General features: G+C 36.5%; 1 protein-coding gene across 1 annotated transcript in view; it reads left to right on the forward strand.

Annotated features, from left to right (window-relative positions):
* SCIN (scinderin) overlaps window positions 1–25,764 on the forward strand; it is an 81,984-nt gene that overhangs the window by 32,127 nt on the left and 24,093 nt on the right. Inside the window, 5 exon segments of the mRNA NM_001244731.1 lie at window positions 155–304; window positions 20,926–21,018; window positions 23,168–23,300; window positions 23,699–23,787; window positions 24,756–24,971. Coding sequence (NP_001231660.1) covers window positions 155–304; window positions 20,926–21,018; window positions 23,168–23,300; window positions 23,699–23,787; window positions 24,756–24,971 — 681 coding nt within the window.

Genomic DNA, 25,764 nt, shown 5'->3' on the forward strand with positions numbered 1-25,764 from the left:
AATAAATATATCGAATTATACATACCTCACAAATAGATAACTTTAATTTTTAAATATTTTTCTTTTTTTCCTAATGAGTCACAGTGTGCATTGCTCCAGGGCCAAATGTCCTCCACATATTCCAGCGGTCAAAAGATCTCTCTCTTTCTTTTAGGAAATTTACCAGTGGTTTGGATCCTCATGCAACAAATATGAGCGTCTGAAGGCCAGCCAGGTTGCCACTGGCATTCGGGACAATGAAAGGAATGGAAGATCTCAACTAATTGTGGTGGAAGAAGGGAGTGAACCACCAGAGCTTATAGAGGTATTGTGGGTTGTGGTAGATTTTAAAAGGTTGCCCTTCTAAATTGTGTGTGTGCGCATGTGTGTGCATGTGTGTCAGATTTCACAACCTCGCTAATATTTAGGCTAAGATTAGGAAAGAGGGAGTACCAGAGTAATCTAAGTCATGGTGCTAGGAAAACAGAACATCAAGGCTGTTTTCTGTCAATACTGTGATGACTATCAAAGAAAGCCTCATTCCTGTCCTCTGTGGTATTCAAGGACAAATGGGTCAGCAAGGCCTTTGAGATGGACTATAAGAAAATATTTTGGAAGATAAATAATGGTTTATTCTTCTGGACCTCTCAACTTTTTTAATGCAGTGATTATCTTCACTTTTAAAATTAACAATTGTTTCATTAAAAGAATGAAATAGGAGTTTCCTGATGGCCTAGTGGTTAAGGATTCCATGTTATCACTGCTGTGGCTTGGGTTTGATCCCTGGTCCGAGGAATTTCTGCATGCTGTGGGTGTGGACAAAAAAAAGAATGAAATAAAGCCTTCTACCAAGAGATTAAATATGCCAATATTTTAAACATTTCAGCCATTTTAAACTAAGAATTACAGTATAGGCAAGATATGTAATAATTTTAGTATAGTTGTTCAATTAATTTGAATTATCTCAATGACTCTTTATTCTTACATCATTTGCTTAATCAGTATAGCAGTCCTGGACATTTAGTTGTAACCAATTTCCCCCCTTTGAGAAAACTATAGTGAGTACCTGGGTTATATATTATATGTATTCCCTGAACTAAGATTATCAGTCAAAGGGTGTGTTCATATTAGGTGTCTAGATACATGTTGGTAGTTGATTCCCATTTATTCATTCAACAGTATTTATTGAACTACATGAGCCAGCCACTAAATATTTTACCAATAGCTGCTTCCTCACGCAAGCAGTGTCCCTTTATGACCTTACAAACCCTGTCAGGAATTTTTGTTATAATGCCTTTTTGAATCTTCCCACAGTTAATAGCAGCAAGAGGCATCTTTTTGAGTTTTCATTTCTCTAATTCTCCTGTGGTATTTTGCATTTTTCTCCCAATGATTTTAGCCATTTGCACTTAAATTTTTCTAAAGACATTTTTCGTAAATTTATTTAGAGCAATTTTATGCATTAGAATTACCTGATCCAGTGCTAGCCTACATAATCCAGTAATCAAAAATTATATAATGAAATAATTTTATTGATTATAATGTCTTTAAGCTTTATTACTTCAGTAACCACCAGACACAGACTTTCACATTAATGATGTTTTGGGAACAATTTTAATTTAGTGAGAAAATTAAAATGCTCATGACAGAGTGCTAAAAGGCAGAATATAAAATTTATCTTAATATGCGAGTTTATATTATATAGCTATAGAGTCATATATACATTTATATCTAGAAAGAAATATGCTACCAATAATGTCTTTGACTCTGAATATGGCTTCTTGTTATTGATTCTTCGTTTTTCTTTGTATTTGCAAAATTTATTTTAGTGGATGTATATTCCTTTTATAATCAGAAACAAAAAGCCGTCTGAAAAAATAAAGTTACAGATGGCTTAACTGGGTTTTCAGTAGTCAGAAGAACATTGCTAGTAAATTGGACTTCAAAAACTATTCAGAGCAAAGTCTTTTTTAAAACTTTATTGAGGTATAGTTGATTTATAATATGTTTATTTCTGCTGTACCCCAAAGTGACTCAGTTATACATACATATTTTCTCTTTTTCGTATTCTTTTCCATTATGGTTTATCATAGGATATTGAATATAGTTCCCTGTGCTATCCAGTAGGACCTTGGTGTTTATCCATCCTATATATAAGAGTTTGCCTCTGCTAATTCCAAACTCCCAATCCTTCCCTCCACCATATCCCTCCCCTTAGCAACAAGAAGTCTGATGTAGCAACAAGTATCTGTGAGTTTGTTTTTGTTTTGTAGGTATGTTGACTTGTGTTGTATTTTAGATTCCACATATAATGACATCATAGGGTATTTGCCTTTCTCTTTCTGACTTACTTTGTTAGTATGATAATCTCTAGGTCTATCCATGTTGACTGCAAAACGGCAACATTCATTCTTTTTTATGGCTGAGTAGTAGTACACATTGTATATGTTCATCATGTCTTTTTATCCATTTCTCTGAAATGGGCATTTAGGTTGCTTCCCTGTCTTGGCTATTGCAAATAGTGCTGCTATGAACACAGGGGGTGCATGTTTCATTTTGGATTATGGTTTTTTTCTGGGTATAATATGCCCAGAAGATTGGGATTGCTGGATCATGTGGCAACTCTATTTTTAGTTTTTTGAGGAACTGTCATAATGTTTTCCATGGTGGCTGTACCAATTTACATTCCCACCAACAGCGTAGGAGGGTTTGCATTTATCCATACCTTCTCCAGCATTTGTTATTTGTAGACTTTTTAATAATGGCCATGCTAATCAGTGTGAGGTGATTCCTTATTGTAGTTTTGACTTTCATTTCTCTAAAAATTAGTGACAATGAGCAACTTTTTATGTGCTTATTGGCATATGTATGTCTTCTTTGGAGAAATGTCTATTTAGATCTTCTATTTTTAAATTCAGTTTTTTTTTTGATTATTGAATTGTATGAGCTGTTTGTATATTTTAGAAATTAAGCCCTTGTTTGTCACATCACTTGCAAATATTTTCTCCCATTCTGGAAGTTGTCTTAGAACAGATTCTTGATCTTTTAGTATTTTTAAAGTCTCTGTTCTGGGAGATGTGATTGCTTGTCATCTAATTCTCATATTTGGAAGCAAAAATATATCAATAAGATGTACTTCTAATTATTATAACCGCTTGTGTCAATAGCTATGCTTTGGTCAAAGTGGCCCTAGGAACAGGATATGTGTTGATTACTCTAGCTTCTCCATGGTCATCTTGGAAAGTCCCTTAACTTCTCACTGTCTCTGGTTCCTCATTCGTAAAGACAAAGTGGCTTCTCTGGTCTTTTTAGATTCCAGTGATCTGTGGTTCAGCCTTGCCTCTCAGATAATACCTGTGTTTAATTACTGAGGATTTGTGGTCTGTTCCAGGAAATGAAGGCACTGAGGCCAAGGGCCTTGAATGCACATGTGTATTTTTTACATCCTTGCTTATTGAATTTCACTCAAATTCATGAAAAAGAAAATCTTAAGTTGTCAGTGATTATATTATGCTATTAAGATGAAGAAAAAAATGCAAACCTGAAGAAAAAATTTGCCAAAAAATATTTTGATTTTAAAGTATTAGTGATAGTCACAAGGGACATATCGTTTAACATAACCTGCTATATCTGTGTTTTAGAGGCTCTTTATTTTTTGTTTTCTAAAAATTCCTAGAAAACACCTATTTGTTTCCATTCAGTGCATTCAATCTATACCACATTGTGATTGACAGCTTTCTCACACAATTGATCTGAAATGAATTTTCAGTGAAAGCTGTCATTTTTTTCTTAAAAAGCATTCAGTGGGTGGTTTTGTTTTTATGAGTGTTCTTCTGTGGCCTGCTTACAAGGGTGGATCATTCTTTGATGAATTAATTATGTACCTATGATCAACTCATTTGACCTCTAGGCTTTTTTAATGTTTCACCTGTGACAAGAGCATTCAAAGAGCTCATGAACTTGGTTGGAAAAAAAAACTACAGCTTCATTTTCACTAACCTCTTGATGAAAATTTCCCCAAATATGAATGTAGTTGACAAACCACAGTAGCGTGAACAGTACCTGTGACTTTTCAGATCACACTATAGGTGTATTAAACATAACCTCAAAATACCATTTATGCTCATCACTACTTGGTAATTATGGCAGTTTTTAGACCTGTTGTTCAATAATGTTATTTAATGAGTTAATGAAGAAGTGTATATATTACTTTATCACATTTACTTTTTAAATATCTTTTGATAGTTGTATTTCAATGTAATTGGTTTCCACTGAAATAACTAGTATTTGATTTTTATCAATTTAAAAAATGTTTTTCTTAGTAGGAGTTCATAGGCTTCAAATTGGTGCAAAGCCATTGTAGCACACACACAAAAGAAATTACCTTGTTTAAGATAATGGAGTGCCATTTCTTTTTCTGAGACGCTAATGAAACTGTTGACTTTGCTAGAGCAGGGTTCTAAAAATCTAAGAATCTTTCAGAGTTCCCACTGTGACTTAGTGGTAACGAACAGACAGGTATCCATGAGTACATGGGTTTGATCCTTGGCCTCAATTAGTGAGTCGAGTATCCGACACTGCCATGAGCTGTGGTGTAGGTTGCAGATGGCTTGGATCTGGCATTGCTGTGGCTATGGCATAGGCTGGCAGCTGTAGCTCAGATTCAACCTCTAGCCTTGGAACTTCCATATGCTGTACATGTGGCCATAAAACAAGGCAAACAAACAAAAAACAAAAGCAAAAAAGCTAAGAATCTTTCAAAGTATCTTTCAAAATTGACCTTTAAATGATTCATTTTTAGTGGGAATCTTTTAAAGTTATTTATCTCCAAAAACTTTGAAAGTCTATGTATGAAGGCTTTAGATAAAGGACTTTTCAACCAGTTAAATTATTGTATTCTCATGACTCCATGTTCAATACTGAATTTTTGGAATGTGATTTTGTAAAACATTAAAGTAATCAACACTGAAAATATTGAAAACTGATTTTTCTGCTAGTTCATTGAATAATTGATCTTTATTTAGAGGTAGTTCAGCTATTTGTCACAGTATTATTTTCACACAATTTTATTATGACTTATCTCTAAGATGATCATAAATTTAATACTTCAAACAAAAATGCTTTGGTACCTAGAGATTATCCTACTAAATGAAGTAAGACAGAGAAAGACAAACATCATATGATATCACTTATATGTGAAATCTGAAAAAAAAAAAGAATACAAATGAACTTACTTACAAAGAGAAACAGACTTACAAACTTATGATTACCAAAGAGGACAGATTTGGGGAGGGATGGACTGGGGGTTTGGGATTGGCATGTGGATACAATAGTATGTGGGAGGATATTTATACTTCAATAAAACTTTAAAAAATGAAGAAAGGATTTCCCATCATAGCTCGGCAGAAACAAATCTGATTAGCATCCATGAGGACGCAGTTTTGATCCCTGGCCTCACTAAGTGGTTTAAATATCCGGTGTTGGAGCTGTGGTGTACGTTGCAGATGTGGCTCAGATCCCGCGTTACTATGGCTGTGGTGTAGGCTGGCAGCTGCAGTGCCCATTTGACCCGTAGCGTGAAAACCTCCATATGCCATGAGTGTGGCCCTAAAAAGACAAAAAAAAAAAAAAAAAAAAGAAAAAGAAAAAGAAAAATTTTGCACATTAAAATATTTTATATATTAAAATTTTACAAAGAAGCTTAAAAAAAACAAAACAAAACACCACTTTGGAGAATAATTGCGGCACTAACCAGGTAGGACATCACATGCATTAAAAAGACGGTCTGGGGAGACAGGATGTGTGGTCAGCCCTTTATCTGTATCTTCAGCACTTTTAAAAGCTCATATGCCTAAATGTGAAAGTAATCCTATAAGTGGAACCACCGAAAGCCAGTAACTAAAGTTACATTTGCTCTGTGTTTGTTTTCTCCTCACTGTAAACATATTTACTGTGAAAGCCTGCATATAAATTATGTAAAGCTTTTTCCTTGGTCTTTCTTCTTTTTGGATTTAAAATAATCAGTGAATGTGAAAGAAATTAAAGATCTCACTAGCCTGAAGGCCTCAAACTTTCTTTGTTGGTTCTACTCATTCTCTAAACATTACAAGGGAGGCTAAAAAGTCCCTTGAAAAAAAAGTGACCAAGGTGAATAATTTATCAGTTTATTTTATAGACTTTCATTTTTTAAAAAATAGCATGGAGTAGATACCAAGAAGAGAATAAAGAAGGGACAAGTCATTTGAAATGACAACAAAACAATTTTTCTAACCTGGGAATACTTTTTTCAATGTAATTTAATAAACTTTTAAGTCTATAATCATTGTAAACGCTAGTGAAGGAATAGTGGCAGCAGAAATACTACACGGAAATTATAAGCAGATGCTATGTTGTTGCACTGTTAGCTTTCTTGCTTTTATCAAAACTCTGTAGCTCCCTGGAAAGTCATATGCATGATCATTATTTTAGATTTTGGACAAAAAAAAAAAAAGGAAGGAAAATTGGAAGCAAAATTAGAATGTCATATGATGTGGTAGTTAATGTGTTCATTGTGCACTGGTCTGGTTCTCACTAAATTTCAGAGACTGTATTTTATTGCCTGATGGAGAAGATAAGCAAGCACTAGATCTAAGACATAGTCCAAGAGTGGGAACAGATTGTAAAGGCTCTCAAATGACAGAAAACACAGTCAGAATGATACCACCAATGGATGGAGGACTTATCATGATAAAACTTCTGTATTTTAGGCAGTATGATAGTAGCATACAACATAGATTAATCTCCAAAGGATATCCCAGTGTAGGAATTGTGTTCTTCTTATTATTATAAATCATAATTGAGTACTTGAAAATAACATTTATTCAGCCATTTTCTTGACAAATTGATTGGCTATTTGTGATGATCATCTGAGTATCTTATAAATAAAATCTAGAGTTAAACAGTGCAGATATCGCTTAAATTATCCTTTAGAGATGTCTACTTAGGCAAAGAGTAAAATTTTAGTTATATTTCCCCAAGGTATTTTGCAAAGTAAAATTTTTATCTTATTATTATTATTATTATTTTTTTTTTTGGTCTTTTTTCTTTTTTTAGGCCTGCACCCAAGGCATATGGAAGTTCCCAGGCTACAGATCGAATCAGAACTACAGCTGCTGGCCTATGCCACTGCCACAAGCAATATGGAACCTGAGCCATGTCTGTGACCTACACCACAGCTCACGGCAATGCTGGATCTTTAACCCACTGAGTGAGGCCAGGGATTGAACCTTCATGCTTATGGATACTAGTTGGGTTTGTTAACTGCTGAGCCACAATGGGAACTCCAAAATTTTTATCTTAATGATGCTACTCTTAAGTTCCTTGAGGGCAAGACACTGCCTTTAGCTGTGTAATCCTCACAGCTCTAACTCATTGCTCATTAATATATAGATAATTAATATAACTGTGAATTTTTGGTACCAGAAGACCAACTACATTTGTTTTCCTGTTTTCTGGAGGATAGTATTGCTTTAAAAACATCCTTGCATTGTAGATGATAGTGTTGGGAAAGATATGAACAAAGCCATATGGTTGATTGATTTAAAACCAACTGCATTTATATTGGAGCAGTTAGTGTTTAGATAAGGATAATCTAAATATTACCCTAGTCTTCTTTCTCCAGATGGATAGTTACAACTAATCTCGTCCGAGAGTGATAACCCAGTCTTGAGCTTATCTACCTCCCCACAGATAAAGTAGATGGCATTTACTCCAAGGAAGAGTATCTAGCACAGTAAGAAATAAGTAGCTCATGTGTAAAACTGTTCATTCTGGTAATAAAAGTTCATGTTCTCAGGAGCTGTAATTGGATTCTGTCCTCTATAAACTTTTCCTTCCCAGGTCAAGTTTTACATCCCCATTTAGTGTTCAGTGAAATGAGACACTTAGTGTTCAAAAACCCCTCTCCTCTCCTCTCACTCTCTAGCACGCATCTCTGTGTCCACTCACTTGACTCCTTGTGTGGTCATTACTTATAGTCCTGGTACTGCCTCTCCTCACCACTGGGTTAAACATGAATATGCTCCATGAACTCCAAGGAACCACACAGATATAAAGCTCTATTTATTTATTTGATTTTGGCTGTAGCTGCAGCATGTGAAATTTCCCAGATCAGGATTGAACTCATGCCACAGCAGCAACCAAAGCCTCTGTGGTAACTATAGCAGATCCTTAACCTGCTGTACCACAACAGCACTCCTAGAGCTTTATTTTTTTTTTTTTTTTTTTTGTCTTTTTTGTCGCTATTTCTTGGGCCGCTCCCGCGGCATATGGAGGTTCCCAGGCTAGGGGTTGAATCGGAGCTGTAGCCACCAGCCTACGCCAGAGCCACAGCAACGCGGGATCCGAGCCGCGTCTGCAACCTACCCCACAGCTCATGGCAACGCCGGATCGTTAACCCACTGAGCAAGGGCAGGGACCGAACGCGCAACCTCATGGTTCCTAGCCGGATTCGTTAACCACTACGCCACGACGGACACTCCTTCATTTTTGAAATCACTCAATATACTTGTCTTATTCTTCCCCAACATTTAACATCAAAAGGCTGTGAATAATGCCTTTAACACTTCCCTAGGTTATATAATTTAAATTTACAGAAAGTAAAATCAGGACTGATTTTGAACATTTGATAATATTAGCACTGAAGTAGTCATATATTTTCAGCATGTAAAGTAAAAAATTAAGAAAATCAAGTTGGAATTTGGAAATTTAGAATTCTGTCAGCATTCCATAAAGCTTATCTGTGGAGATGTTTGTTTCATAGCATAGTCTTGAGTTTACTGGATTTACTTGAGACTATTTTAATCTTTTAATTAAAATAATGTATACTTAAATCAAGCTTGATCATTTTGAAATTGATGCTATAGGAAATGGGAGAAACTTATTTTTCTGGGGGTGATTCTTCATTAAATAAATCAATTCCCATTTATCTTTGTAGAATAGTATCAAATGAACCAAAGAAGTACCAAAAATAGAAATGGGGAGCTGTTTTGAAAAATCCCCCTCATGGCCATTTTGGAACATTGACTATATAGTATTTTTAAAGGGTCTAAAGATATATAGGGGACTTTCTTTTGTGGCTCAGCGGGTTAAGAACCCAACTGGTATCTATAAGGATGTGGGTTCAATCCCTGACATGTCCCAGTGGGTTAAGGATCTGGTGTTGCCATGGCTGTGGCATAGGTTGGCAACTGCAGCTCTGATTTGACCCCCTAGTCTGGGAACTTCCATATGCCACAGGTGCAGCTCTTAAAAAGGAAAAAAAAAAGATTTATAGGAAAATAGTATAAATAAAATAAAAACCATGTTGCTTTTTAGCCTCAGGAAATAAGCATGGATACTTTCAGCTCCTTAAACATGAAGTTGTTGGGTTTTTTTTTTTTTTTTTGTCTTTTTTGCCATTTCTAGGGCCGTTCCCATGGCATATGGAGGTTCCCAAGCTAGGGGTCTAATCAGAGCTGTAGCCACCGGCCTACGCCAGAGCCACAGCCACACGGGATCCGAGCCGCGTCTGCAGCCTACACCACAGCTCACAGCAACGCCAGATCCTTAACCCACTGAGCGAGGCCAGGGATCGAACCCGCAACCTCATGGTTCCTAGTCGGATTCATCAACCACTGAGCCATAACGGGAACTCCAACATGAAGTTGTTTTGTGGGTATGTAATATACACACACATGCACACATCACTCATTAAATTATTCTCTATTGCCCTCTCATTTCATTATTAGTCACAACTCTGCACTTTGTAAGGATGGAAATTTGAGTTGACTGAGATATTAATTTGGTCAATAGGTACAGTAAACACTTTAACACTAAGAGACAACAACCAAAAAAAAAAAAAAGGTTTTGTTAGAGAGGCACACCTCTGTGTGCTGTCCAAGAAGCTTTAGCTTCCTTGTTTACCCCTCCTTTATTTTCCAGCCTCTTTGAGTTCTTGGGAAATAGAACAATGTTTTACAGGTTTTGGAATTTCCTTTTCATATCATATGGTGTCTGGCACATCAGAGATGTTCACCAGAATTCGTTGTCTGATTAGAATAACGTTATTATGAGAGCCATGTGGAGAGAGAAAGTCCATTTGTGGGTTTACCATTCAGCGATTGTTAAGGCAAAGTGATCCAAAATTCTGTCACTTGCTCTATCTAGACTAGTCCTCATCATTACGTGTGGAGTAGAGAGGAAGTATCAGAGGTACCAGCATATAGAAATGTTTCCTTTTCTTCTCTTGGTTGTATTGTAATGAAATCATTGCCTCCATTTTGCTTTACAGCAATGATACTTAGACACACAAGTCTAAAGAATTACAGTGACCAGTAGTGCATACTGCAGGATTCTGATGTTTCCAGGAGCACTATTGTTGCTGCAGCTATTTGTAGCTACCATTTATGGGTAGCTTACTCTGCACCAGGCACTGCTCAGGGCACTGATCATTTGTTGTCATTTATTTTAATGAATGTTTTATTGGGATGTCTAGTATTTAATTCAGATAGCCATCTTTTCCCCTGCCAATTCATCCAGTGGGGGAAGTTGAAATATTCTGAACAAAGATAAGAAATAGAGTAACAGTGTAGTTAACCATATACAACCAGATAATAGTTTTTTTCAAATAAGCTTTTATTTTGTCACACCAAAATTCTGATAAGGTGTCACTTTTTAATAGTTACTCTGGATTAGTACTACTTGGCAAATGTTTTCTAATTAAAAAAAAAAAGTAAGACATTTTCTTTCAACAATTTTAAATTAGTTTCTTCTTAGCACAGGGCTAAGAATTAGCGAAAGTCAACATCAAAGGGCAGGATCTGTAAGATTCAGTGTTTCACAGATCCTTGGCATTCATTTTGTAAAGCAAATCATTAAAATATGTAATAATAATTCACCTTAATTTTATGTTTCTTCTTAACATCTGTGCTAAAAATTAGCCAAGCCCAGATATTAAAATGTTGGCTTTCCAAGAGTCAGTGATTCATGATTCCTTAGTATTTATTTTGTAATTAATGTTTGTTACTAATAGGAAAAGTGTTCATATCTTGGAATGAACTTTCCAAGATGGAGTCCATCTGCACTGTGCTTTTAAGTTCTGTTTATCCAAAGCCAAGGATCACACTGTGGTGGAATTGGGTTATATTCACTGTATTTGTGCAAATGAAAAACTGGTGTTATTGCTATTAGAATTGCTGTTATGTTTGCAAGGATATCCAGTGCATCACAATTTTACAGTTACATTGTTTTGGATATGTATATAGAATATATATGTATATAAAAAATATGTATGTATATTTATTTATTTATAAAAAGGATTTAAAGTGACTTTGTCAAGAAGGCATAGTTTGTTCATGTAAATACTCTCAGCGAATATTCTCAATTAGGAAATCTTCAGTTTTGGATATTCTATAACATTTTACTAATCAGGAAAAAGGTACTAACATGCTGTTTATATACAAATGCCATACAAATATACTGGGAAATGAAGTCATAAATCATGCAGACTGTGAAGTTAAATATCAGTGCTCTATTTCAGTGAAGGCTGGTAGCTAAAAAAACAAGTAAAAACTAAAAATTTAATGAAATCTGATAGAGAACATGTAGACAAGACAAATATGTTGATTAAAAACTTCTAAAACAAGTGGCAAATGCCCTACCACTGAATCTGAGTTGCTGGGATATTGTGTCGTGGTATTCCACTGCTAGGTGATGGCACCATTTCACCTTGTGCCCCACAAGGGTAAGGGCAGATGGCTCACTGGTGGGCTGAATTTTCTGTTTACTTCTTACTCTTTATAGTTGTAGTTTTCTTTACATGATGCCAGCACTTCTTATCATTGACACAGCAATTCCATAATCTAAGAAACCCATTTGTCCTGGATTTATTTGCTGCAGAGGTGTTAACAAGCAATCTTCAATGGGCTGTACATGAATGAGCAATTTAGTTCTTAACCACAGCCCTATGAAGTAGATACATTTATTGTCCCCTGTCTTGGTTGGTGTTCCTCCAAAGCCAACTCAGAGGCAAGGACTTGGGAGCAGGTTGTCATGTGGAAGATGATCCTGGAAGCATGGGGTAGGAGTAAAATATGGCAATAGTTTGTTAATAAGTTATTTACTGTTACAGGCACCTGGGACTTAGTTCCAGAGGGACCCTCTGAGAAACCACATGGAAAACATCTTAGAACTGGCCCTCAGAAGGCTGAGGTGGCTGCAGGATTAGCCAGTATCTCCCATTCCTCATTGGTTGAGGGCTGCTCCATGGGTGTTAACTCCCAGAACTTCTAACATGCCTTGTGGTTGGCTACAGTACAGCTTGGTGGCCAGATAATGCCATCAGACAGAGAGCAGAAGTCTTTGACCTTTAAGAAATTTCTGCTGATGACTTCTGAGGTAGACCAAGGTGAGATGGGCCAAGCACCAACAGCATCTCTACTTCCTCACTTTATGAAGAAAGTAAGTCGTAGAAAGACTGTGTAACCTGCCATATGGGAGTGGGAATAGGAGATCTGTGGTTCACACCCAGGCAGTCTTAATTCCAGAGCATGAAAATCTTAAACATGTTGAAAAGTGGGAATCCCATCCACTGTGAAGTTATAAGTTCCAAAATTTTGCCGCATTATTTTTGGCGATGGTACCTATTTTGAATATTCCATATTAAAAGTAATAGCTTTTGTGGCACTCAGTGGGCTGGCTTGACCCTTTATTTTATATTTCTTAGTGTCAGCTTTCAACCTTTCATCCATCCTATGGAGGCATTAGGCTCAGGGTTATTGGGGGTAGACATTTTCTTTGAAAGAAAATACTTTTTAATGTGAGTGTAAAAGGTATGCAAATATTTTTCAAGCTCCTCAGAGTACATGAAAACTGTTTTGAGTTTGCTTAATTCTGGTGCTTGGAAGTTTTCTGAATTACGTAGATAAAGAGGAAGCTTTCACAACTCCCTTGCTGTAAAACTCTGCCTAATCTGATTAAACATGTGTAAATCAGGCCAACTTACCTCACCAATCCTCATAATAACTGTGAGTGGTAGTAGTTATTATACTGTTTTAAATATGGGAACAAGGTCTTAGAGTTGCTTAGCAGTGGGTCTATCCAGCTCAGGCTGTCTGAACTTAGCAAATGAAGGAGGTGCCAAAAAGACAAAGTTGCGGGGTGCTCACTGTGAAGTATAGAGCTTAGGTACCCCAAACACCGATGAGGAAAGTGTCCATTCAAGCACTGATCGGGTAGAAATGGCCAAACGAGTTTAGAATCTTACAGAAAAGGTTTTAATGATCCCCCGAAAGAGCAGATGGCCTAAGATCTTTATCTGAGATTTGACCCAGGACAGCCTCTAGGCTACCAGACACTGACAATTTGTTCAGGGGAGAAATTCTTTTTTAAATTTTTTTTGTCTTTTTTAGGGCCGCATCGATGGCATATGGAGGTTCCCAGGCCCGTATCTAATCAGAGCTGTAGCCTCTGGCCTACACCTCAGCCACAACAATGCCAGATCCTAGCTGCATCTGCGACCTGTACCACAGCTCATAGCAGTGCCATATCCTTAACCCATTGAGCGAGACCAGGGATCAGACCTGCATCCTCATGGATACTAGTCGGATTCATTTCTACTGAGCCATGACAGAAACTCCCAGGGGAGAAATTCTTTATATGAAGCATTGTGAAAATCAGAAATGCTGGGAAGACCTGTTCTGATGGATGAGGTGAGTGAGCCAGGCTAACAAAGTGATGTCACTGAAGGCTTCAATAATAACACCACACCAGGGCTAGGGCTCTTGAAACACACAGTGCCAGCCCTCAGTCAGAATCTCTGAAACTGGGATTCAGACCTGGGTATTCCTTTTTTTTAAATTAAAGTATAATCGATTTATAATGTTTCTTCAAGTTCTGTTGTACAGCAAAGTGACCCAATCACACACATTTCCCTGTGCTGTAGTAGGGCCCCATTGCCCATCCATTCCAAATATAAGAGATTATATCCAACCCCCCCCGCCAAATGCCCATCTATTCCCTCTTCACCCCTGGGAACCCCAAGCCTGGTCTCCTTGTCAATGATCTGTTTCTGTTTTTTGAGATCAAATCATCTGTTCCATATTTAGACTCCACTAACAAGTGTGTCATATGGTATTTTTTTTCTGGCTTATATTACTTAGAATGAGAGTCTCTAGTTCCATCCATGTTGCCGCAAATGGCATTAGTTTGTCTTCTTTATGGCTGAGTAATATTCCATTGTATCTATGTACCACATCTTCTTAATCTATTCATCTTTTGGTGGACATTGAGGTTGCTTCCATGGTCTTGGGTATCGTAACTCCTATGTGATTCTAACATGCAGCCAGTGGAAAACAACTGCTCTAGTTTAAGAAGTTGACCTTCTGGCTTATGTATTTTAATGACCTGTGAGTTAGGCTTACATATTAAAGAAACTTGTACATTAGCTTTCTGTAATAGTAACTTGTGGATTCGCTTTCCATATTATAATAGTTTATCAGGTAACGTTCTCATGAGATTGAGCTGCTAAATCTAATCTCTGATACATTAATCTTACAGTAATGCTGAGGTTCAGACTTGAATCAGGCCATGGCATTCTCTGAGTCCTCCACAGCTACGCTATCGTATACACCATCTGTGAGACTTGGGTGGCTATTTAGATTTTGATTTAAATTCATTAATATTAAATAAAAAATAAAATTCAGTTTCTTGGTCACACTAGCCACATTTCAGGTGCTCTGTTATACCAGGTTAGCCAGTGTCTACTCTATTGGACCACACAGGTATGAAATATTACAGTCACAGAAAATTCTGTGTCTGTGGTCAATGCTGAACTCACTAATGAGGCCAAGCCTCTTTTGCAGACACTTGTTTCACTTTGTTCTTTTATCCAAATGTATTTCACATGTTTTCCCCCAGTCTAAAATACCTTACCCTCTATTAGATGTATGAATTACCCTTTATTATATACCAATGAAGAGATAAAGATATTTTAAAGGAGGGGAAGCACATCCCTGAGAGAGAGCAGGAGAGCAAATGTTGGAACTGTATTCAGTTAGGTGGGGCTTGCTAAATGAGGTCACAGCTTTTCTCAGAATTTCCTATCATTTTAGATCTGGGCTTCTTCCCTATTGTCAAATATTAGTCTTACCAAAAGCATAAAATGCCCTCAAGTAAGTAAATACACCATAGCAATGAGGTTCTACCTCACTTTAACAATTTGTTTCTGTTCACCATATGCTCGCAATGTACTGTTTTTTTCCAGTTAGGAAAGGAAGTAAGACACAGAAACTACAGAATAATTACAATTTTAGCTCTTAGAACCTGAGAGCTTACTCTGTTTTGGTGAAAAAAGGAGCAGAGCCATTTACAGTAAAATATTCAAGGTAAAGGACTGCACCATGTCTCATTATCTCTATAAAACACTTAGTATAAGTTGGAAGGCCTGGACTTTACATCCTTGCTTCAGCATTTGTAGGATTTGGACCTAAGGCAAATTTCCTAATTTTTCTCAGCATCATTTTCCTGGTCTATCAAGATGAAATTGTATTGAGAAGCACATAGGACCCTCTGTTAAGTGATTGTAGGACTTGAGACAAACATAGAACATTTTTATCCCAAGTGATCTGGAGTTTTGAGTTATGCACTGTTCTTATTCCAGGCTATGTACTATCCCCTCTTTTCCTATTATTCAATTCAATTGCCTACTGTAAATTGTCCAAACATCTTGACTTTCCTATGGAATATCGAAGGAGATAAAATGCATCTTGTGCAAGATTGTAAATATTGGAATTCAATATCTCGAATATGTGGGGCTGGCTAAAAGTTTCAAAATAAAGACAGATGCAAATGTTAAAATTCAGTAAGGATCCTGAAAATGTAGCAAAGTTTTCCTTAACTGGTCCTTTTTTTTAAGAAACAAATTTACGCACAGGCAACTTATGTTTTAAAAGAAAGTAACGGTAGGTCATATAGAAACATATAGAAAAAATAAGACACTGAGGGTTGAGGGTAGTCTTGACATAGGTCATGAAAACCTAGAAGTTCTGAGGCTAGGGGATTGTGAATCTAAAACTGGATTGTGTATTTGCTTTAATGGTTTAATATAAATATCTTCTGAGTTATTTTGAATTGAACTTCTGTTGAAGACAAAGAATAAACAGCAGAAAAGAAGGTCAATTTCTACAAAGAACAAAATTGTATTTCTACAAATTTCCAACCTCTTTAATATACTTGGAGTAGTGTACTTACATTGTTAAGCATTTCAATTATGTTATTGACAAAACAGAGAGGAAAAGATAATTATATGCCCACTTTTATATTCATATCCATCTGTAACAAGATAGCACCTGTGATCTTTGGAACCACTTAATTTCCTAGCTGAAAATTTAAGAACCCTGGGCCCCTGGTGGCTCCCTTCTCAGCTTTTACATTAACAAAGGCTTCTCTGCTCAAAATGCCTAGAACAGTTGGGAATGCAGTAAAAATATTTACTACCCTTTGATGAATTGAGTGAGGAAGGTTGAGGCAAAAGCCTAAAGTAGATTGTAATTAAAAAGAAGTGATAATTACTCTATTCAAGGTAATAAAATCTCACAGTTTATTCCACTGGGAGAGAAGCAATACAAATACAAGAGGTCAGCATTTTTTAATGAAAGCTTTTACAGTTTTGTTTAATATAGAAAAATAAATGTTTATTGTTGACATTTACAAAATACTGTTGTAATAGCGAAAAATATTCCAAGTCCCAATTTTGAGAAAAGAGTAACCAAATTTTTTCTAATCTCTGTTATCACATATGCATCTCTGTGCTTTTACAAGAGTTCACACTGTAGATAATGTTTTGCAGTCTTAATTTTTACTTGAAATATTATGAACCTTTTTCCTGATCATCAAATCATTTTTAGAATATTGTAATGACTGTATAGTATTCCATTGTATGTATATAGCCTAATTTAACTAATCAGTTCCTACCAGGTTGGGCATTTAGGAGATTTGTATATTTTAATATCATAAACTGTGATAAATAGTCATGAACATACTTTTTTGTATATATTTTAATTATTTCCTTAGTATAAACTACTAGAATAGAATGACTGGATTAAATGATTGACATGCTTTTAAGGTTTCTGTTACCTACTGCTCATTACTGTCTAGGATTTTTCTTCTCACCACAGTGCCTGGTAGAATACTGAAGAACAAAGGCAGGAGGAAACTGACAGGAGCAGGATAACCCATGACTTGGGTGACAAGGTCTGCACTAGAGTGGGGATTAATGTATGTGGGAATCTGCGATTCTCACCATGGTCATAAAGAAGGAGAATTTAATGACTAGGTGGCTAGGAGATTTAAAGTGGAGGGCAGGAAGTATTCAAAACTGACCATGTGATTAGAGAAATATATTCACTGACACAAATGGAGAACTGAGAATGGTCAGGTTTGTGGAAAGAAGTATGTTAGAAGGTGATAATATTTATAAGTGGAAACTTAATTGAAGGAAAGGGGCCTCCAGCTGGACTGACTGGTCTTGACTAGAGTAATAGATGAAACTTTTAAGGAACATCCTCAGATAAGGCTTCTCTGTTTCCTTTCCTCTTTAGATAGTCAAAATATATGTTGTTTCACACACAAAGGCTTACATGAGCTAAGTGCTCATCAGTTGAGAATCCTAAAATGGGTGTTTTAAAATTTAGGCATTATCCTACCTTAGAAAAAGAGAAAAACTATGTTTACATTTCATTTCAAAGATCAGAATGTGTGGCATAGTTGATAAAGTGAACATATTATTTTCTTCTCTCTAGGAAGGATGTCAGGGTTTAAAGGATTGTGCAGAGTGGTCAGAAATTCTTTTGTATATCTTAGTGAGGTATTTGGCAAATGCTTAGTTGTTGAACTGAATTTTAAAATGATACCTGACAATATACAGCCTCCCTAACCCTCTGGAGTTAAGCCTGTTTCTGGTAAATCCTCTGGGTTCAATTCCCAACTATGCTACAGTTATTTGAGAGGCTACTAAAGATCCTCAGCTAATATGAGAATTGTTATAAATTAAAATTAGAGTATGCCCCAAGTCTCATACTCACTCCACTGGGAGACCTCTAGTATTAAATATGTCCTTAGCCCAAACTGTTGAGTCCAAACTATTATCTTGTTAGAGTAGAATAACAAAAAGCTATACCAGAGCTTTCACTACTTTTATAAGATATACATATTTTACCAAGATTAAACTGTTTCTTAAGAAAAGTGCTTTTGGTTACAAGTGCTTTAATTTTTGTCTTGATCTTAATTTTAGCCAAAAAGGAAAAACTATTCATTTAGCATGTTCAATAATTCAAGTGTTTCGTTGATCAATGGGTAAGCAAAAAGTGGGCATGTTCCCAGAGGGAATGTCTTCAGTGCATTTCTAACCTTGAGACGGTGCCATGCTCGTGTGAGGATTAGAATTCATAGGCATTTTTATTACTACCTGGTATTCAGCGTTATGTATTTTCACACATTACATTATAAGGAATACTGAATATAGGACACATTATGCAAGTGATTCATTGAATTTAAATATTTATTGATTCTAAATGAATAACTTCTTTATATATTTTTTTTCTTTTTCTTTTTAGGGCCTCACTTGTGGCACATGGAAATTCCCAGGTTAGGGATCAAATCAGAGCTGCAGCTGCCGGCCTACACCACAGCTGCAGAAATGCCAGATCCGAGCCGCATCTGCAACCTACAAGACTGCTCATGGCAGTGCCGGATCCTTAACCCACTGAGGGAGGCCAGGATCAAACCTGCATCCTCGTGAATACTAGTTGGGTTTGTAATCCACTGAGCCACAACAGGAACCCCTTTGCATTTTCTAAACTTGAATTTATATCTATATTGTTATAAAGCTTACATTGTTTAGAATAAGTTTATATTTGATTCCTGTCCTTAATGTCCTATATTTGTGTCTATTAATTAATTAATGTGCTTTACAGACATATTTTTTAATTTATTTTATTACTCAATGAATTTATTACATTTATAGTTGTACAATGGTCATCACAATCCAATTTTATAGGATTTCCATCCCAGACCCCCAGTGCATCCCTCCACCCCCCGAACTGTCTCCTTTGGAAAACTTAAGTTTTTCAAAGTCTGTGAGTCAGCATCTGTTCTGCAAAGAAGTTCAGTCTGTTCTTTTTTCAGATTCCACATGTCAGTGAAAGCTTTTGATGTTGGTGTCTCATTGTATGACTAATTTCACTTAGCATGATAATTTCTAGGTCCATCCATGTTGCAAAAAATGCTGGTATTTCGTTCATTTTAATGGCTGAGTAATATTCCATTGTGTATATGTACCACATCTTGATCCACTCCTCTGTTGATAGACATTTAGGTTGTTTCCATGTCTTGGCTATTGTAAATAGTGCTGCAGTGAACACTGGAGTATATGTGTCTTTGCAAGTCATGGTTTTCTCTGGATAGATGCCCAGGAGTGGGATTGCTGTTTTCTGAGGAATCTCCATACTGTTTTCCACAATGGTTGCACCAATTTACAATCCCACCAACAGTGTACTAGGGTTCCTTTTTCTCCACACCCTTTTCAGCACTTATTGTTTGTAGACTTTTGGATGATGGCCATTCTGGCTGGAGTAAGGTAGTAAGTACCTCATGGTGGTTTTGATTTGCATTTCTCTAATAATGAGTGATGTTGAACATCTTTTCATGGGTTTTTTTGGCCATCTGTATGTCTTCTTTGGTGAACTGTCTGTTTAGATCTTCTGCCCATTTTTGGATGGGGTTGTTTGTTTTTTTGGTATGGAGCTGCAGAAGGTGTTTATAAATTTTGGAGTTTAATCCCTTGTCAGTTGATTCACTTGCAAAGATTTTCTCCCATTCTGTGGGTTTCTTTTCATTTTGTTTAGGGTTTCCTTTGCTGTGCAGAAACCTTTAGGTTTGATTAGGTCCCATTTGTTTATTTTTGGTTTTACTGTCATTACTCCAGGAGGTGGATCTGAGAAGATGTTGCCATACAGACATATTTTTTGTGTCATTTTAGTGTAGGAAAATTCAGAGCAGATTCACATGTGTTTTCTACCAAATACTTTCCTTGAACTGTCGGATTATATCAACTGTGCAAAGAATAAGTAAATGCATGCATTTATTCATTTGACATTTATTTGTTTACCAAAAATGCAACAGGAAATGAAGTATGATACGGTTAACTTGCATTTTATCTAGCGTATATCAATAATGATAATGGGAGAGTTCCTGTTGTGGCTCAGCAGTTTACGGACACAACTGGTATCCATGAGGATGCGGGTTCCATCCCTGGCCTTCTCAGTGGGTTAAGGATTCCAGCATTGTGAGTTGTGGTGTAGGTCACAGACACAGCTCAGATCAGGTGTTGCTGTGGCTGTGGCGTAGGCTGGCAGCTGCAGCACTGATTCAAGCCCTAGCCCAGAAACTTCCATATGCCTCCTAAAAAGCAAAAAAATAAAAAAATTAATGATAATGGTACCCAACCATCAAATCCTAATTTTGCTCCAGGTTTTTGTGATAATAAAGAAAACCTATAGATTACTTCTAGATGCAGAGGTTATGAAAGAAATTCTGTTACGGAACTGCACTTAGAATTCTTAACATTTTAATTAATTCCTGCTAGTTTTCAGTAATATGAAGATCTATGCTTTCAAGTTTAGAATTTAACTTTCTTGGATATTCCCATCACCAGCACGCTCAGTGTTTGTTTATTTAAGGCCATAAACTGATTTGAGCCATGGGAAAAGGCAAATGCAGTATGATTGGTGAGAAATGTCTGAGCTTGGTCATTTTATCTGCTAATATTTTATAGTCTTTATATTTAGAAATGTAAGATGGTTAAGTAATTTTTTAACTTTGCATCCTTTAAGGAGAGGTCTTTATCTTTTATCTGCTTACTTTTTTCCCCAGGTTTTAGGGAAAAAGCCAGAGCTTAGGGATGGAGAAGATGATGATGACACCATAGCAGACATAACTAATAGGAAAATGGCTAAACTCTACATGGTGAGTTCATTTTTAGGGAGTTAAATATTGTTTTCACTGAACTGGATGCTTCTGGGGAGACCTCTACTGGGAGCGACTTTTCACTATAGTTGACGCTTCTCATTGTCCTCAAAGAGAAATGTGTAAGCAGAATCCATACTTTGCACTTAGTATAGGTGCAAAGTATAGGTGTTAAAATTCTTTTTTATTACTCTTTACATTTTTATTAAAAACAAATAACAATTTGTTAGATTTAAATAAAATTATATATTGCTGCTATATTAGTTTGCAACTGTATGTTTTGGTATATTATATTCAATAAAATATTTCCTTCCTGGAGGAAAAAGACTTTGTAAGCCTTTTCTTATAAAATCTAGATATGCTATGAAATCATCACCTCATTTGCAATAACCTGATTAGCTCTAATGGAGGCTTTCTTTGGTACAGGAGAGCAAGGCCATCAAATCAAACAGCTGGAAGGAAACAGGGTTAAAAACTGTCCTGGGACCTAGTTGGTGGACCTAGTTCCATGTCCACTCTTTGGGAAAGACTACCTGGGTGACCTTGGGCAAGACGTGACCATCCTGTGTCTTAGTTTTCTTTTATGGAAAAGAGAGAGAGAGAGAGGTTACATTAGAAGATTACTCAGTTTCCTCCCAACTACATAATTTTATGATTTTATTGCTGGTAAGGGTAAAAAAAATTCTCAAGATTTTGTACTAGTTGTGACTGTTCAGATGGATTCCTCAATCATCCCTCACCCCCAACTTTCTCGGTGTGTGATTTGGAACAAGTTGTAATGTCATCTCTTACAGGAAGGAATGATATTAGCTGTTCTTTAAGGGGATTTTCTAGCTCAGAAATGCTGTGATTTTAAGTAATGATCAAGTTACTAACTTGTGCAGATTAACTTCCTTTTTGTAAAGGGGATGTAGATTATTTTCTTCTTCCTCCGTCTCTAAAAGTGACCGTGTTAACTTGAATCAGTACTCCCTCTAGTGGATCTGTAATGTATTGCACACATCTAATTCTAAAGTCCTTTCGAAAATAATTTGGGATTGCTCAACAGAGCTGGGAAACGAGTCCCTTAGGGCAATCTCTAAAAATACAGAATTCAAGCCTTACGACAGTGCTGCAAAAATTCCATCACTGATCTAGGAAGCGCCCTTAAATCTGCATGTTTTACAAGTACCCAGGTGGATTACCTTGCAGTCTAGAAGACCTTTGAAAAACAGGGAATTCTGACCTGGGCATTAATCACTTTCAATTTTGTAAAACCACCTCCAACTTTAAAAAAAAAAATGTTCTCTAGTCATTTCCAAACTTCAAGAGTCTAGATAAATTTATGTGTGACACAATTGATTTGTGACAGATGAAACTTACTTCGATAATTTACACAAAGCATTTAAGTAAATTTAAGTAAATTACAGGCCCTAATTGAAAAAAAAATCTGTAAAAATAAACTGTAATGTATCAATGTCTTCCTTAGCACGGTGCTTGGCATATGGCAGTACTAAATAAACATTGAATGAATGAATGTTTAAATTTCAGCTTTGTGAGCGTGTGCAATGAGTGTGAGATTATTACCTATTTGAAACGGTTGTGGTAAAAATTAAGAAACAATCACCTAAGAAATCCCGCTGTGGTGCAGCAGGTTAAGGATCTGGCATTGTCTCTGTGGTGGCATGGGTTCCATCCCCAGCCTGACACGGGGTTAAGGATCCTGTATTGCTGCAGATGTGGTATTGGTCACAGCTGTGGCTTAGATTCAATCCATGATCCATATGCTACGGGTATGGTTCTCTCCCACATACGAAAAAGAAATAATCCATGTAAAATTCATTACGTGGTGGCTTTAAAAATTCAATAAACTATCCTTTATTACTATCACTATTATTTTTCTGTATTGAAACTTAACTTTTATTAGTAGTACTTTTACACCAAAGGACTTTAAACAAGCCTTTTAGGGTATAATTGGGTTTAGGGAGTTTTTTGTTCATTTTCTTTAAAATAGCTTGTTGAGATATAATTTCCATACCCTGAAGTTTACCTGTTAAAAGTGTACAATTCAGTGGTTTTTATTACATTTATAGAGCTGTCCGACCATCATTATAGTCAAAGTTTAGAAAATATTTATCATCCTTATATGAGCTTAGGGTGTTTATGTTAGGTTTCAGATGCCAGTGGATCCATGAGAGTGACCATGGTGGCAGAAGAAAACCCCTTCTCCATGGCAATGCTGCTTTCTGAAGAATGCTTCATTTTGGACCATGGTGCTGCAAAACAGATTTTTGTATGGAAAGGTAAAAAATGCCATTGGCATTGTTGATACACCTCAGGTTTACATATATTTCTTCAGAAAGATAAATAAAACATCTTTTCTAGCTTAAAAAAAGAGGCCTACTTTTCCGAGGCATGACCTGTACTCGCAGACATAAAAACCATGTTTTATTCCTACTAGCATCATTTGCTGTGATGATGGGATGAAAGAAAGCCTTTGAGCACTATAAAAAAAATCTTTTTTTATATGTAGTACTCATTATAATATTGTTAAATATATTTAGTATACTAGAAAATTGTTGCTATCCCCTCAGTGCTGTAGTTAAAGTAAATTCTAACAATTTTTTTGGTGCACAAATATTTCTTAATCATATAAAATCTTGCCTCTCTGAAATTCTCTTTTATTTGTCTTACATGTTAGGAAAAGATGCTAATCCCCAGGAGAGAAAGGCTGCCATGAAGACAGCTGAAGAATTCCTACAGCAAATGAATTATTCTACTAATACCCAAGTATGTGTGGAGAGGAACTGGCTAAAAACAAATTTTTAACATGGGAGCTCATGATTACTCCACAAAACTCATGAAAGAATTTGGCTCAAAATAACATATGCATGGAAATCATTCTTTACTTACATGTGTGCAGTGTTGTGCCATGTGTCCCTAGAGCTGTATCTGTGGAGAGGATGGGATTTTGCAGAAACTGGAGATCAGACCTTCTCTGGGGCCCTGTGATGAGAATAACAGCCCATCCATTCCTCCAAGCCTTTAGGTCAAGATGATCAGCCACAGGGAGTTCCCTTGTGGCACAGCAGGCTAATGATCTGGCAGTGTCACTGTGGTGGCTTGGGTTGCTACTATGGCACAGGTTTGATCTCTGGCCCAGGAATTTGCAAATACCATAGGCACAGCCAAAGGTGGTGGTGGTAGGGGGGATATGATCAACCACAGCTGAATTAACTGAGAGCACTTGTCAGTTATTCTTTAGAGCAAGTTGTATGGACATGAACTGATGTCAGAGAACATTTGACTGCATGGAGATCAGCTAAGACACTGGCTAGTTAGGCTTCCTTTCTGAATCTCTGAGCCTCACCTTCTCTCTTCATTTTTATGTCCTGGCATGAGTAACATAGTGAGATCACTTCTTTCAGGTCACAGACCTCTTAGGAACCTAATATAGAAAAAAAGTCAAACTTATTTGACTATAATGGTAAGATATGAAAGAACTTTACCTCAGATACCCAGATTCATTGGCAAGTACTTTAGTTGTAAGAAAAAAGCTGGGTTGCTTTAACTTCATATTTAATAGTCTTCCCTTTTGCATTCATTGAAGGATCCTAGCTTCTAAGTTTATATCTGTCGTCACAAAAAAATAGGATAATCTTTGCATTTTCTTGTATTTTTCTCCACTATTGGATTAATGTTTTTCCTCAGTCTCTTATTTTTCTGTCTATGGATTATTATTATTTTTTAAATTTCAGATTCAAGTTCTTCCAGAAGGAGGTGAAACACCAATCTTCAAACAGTTCTTTAAAGACTGGAGAGATAAAGATCAGAGTGATGGCTTTGGGAAAGTATATGTCACAGAGAAAGTGGCTCATGTAAAACAAATTCCTTTTGATGCCTCAAAATTGCACAGTTCTCCACAAATGGCAGCCCAGCATAATATGGTGGATGATGGCTCCGGCCAAGTAGAGGTATTTACATGTTTTTGCTTTTTTTTTTTTTTTTTGGTCTTTGTCAAGCCTCTTTATACCAGTATATGTCAAAATATAACTTCAGGGAACTATAAACTGTGTAAAATATGAATTTTAATTAATAACAGAGGTGGTCTAAGACTGATTTAAATCAGGGGATTTAAAGCTGGGAGAGAGATTGTCTGACCTTTCAGTCCTATTTTATGGTATGTATGTGATTCTAAGAAGTTAGGAGGTTTGTGCAAGATCATCTAATTATGACCTTAGAGACCTTCGTGGAACCCAGCCATCTCCTTCTGGTTTCCTTCTCCAGAACTGCTCCTGCTCTCTGAACTGAGGTTGTCCAGTGAGGGTGCGTTGCCCTGAAAGTACGACCACCATAAATCTGTCCTTCCCTTACATCTTAGGGGCAGTCACAGAAGCAAATTGGGTGTGTGTTATGTGCCAAAATCACAGATGTTTTTAGAGTACTTGAATTGAGTTTGTCAATTATTGCCTTTTTTTTTTTTTTTTTTTTTTTGGACAAAAATTGTTTCCAAAAAACCTGAAGAGTACTTCTTAACTAAAATCTCTTCACACTCAATTACTCTTGAGTCATTTAATTCAAGGGGAACTGGATAGTGTCCCTTCCATTCTAGAATATCTATATGTCTTCCTGAGAACTTTGGTCCTCAGCTGGGCCTCCCAGGACTTTGTACTTGACCTTTTTCACCTCAGCCTTCTAAGGCCACGAGGGCTCTTCCCCTCTGCTGTCTGGCTAGCGTTCCCACTCCTCCTTTGTGAATCAGTTGGG

Source organism: Sus scrofa, chromosome 9 (genome assembly GCF_000003025.6).
Source record: "Sus scrofa isolate TJ Tabasco breed Duroc chromosome 9, Sscrofa11.1, whole genome shotgun sequence".
Lineage (NCBI taxonomy): Eukaryota > Metazoa > Chordata > Mammalia > Artiodactyla > Suidae > Sus > Sus scrofa.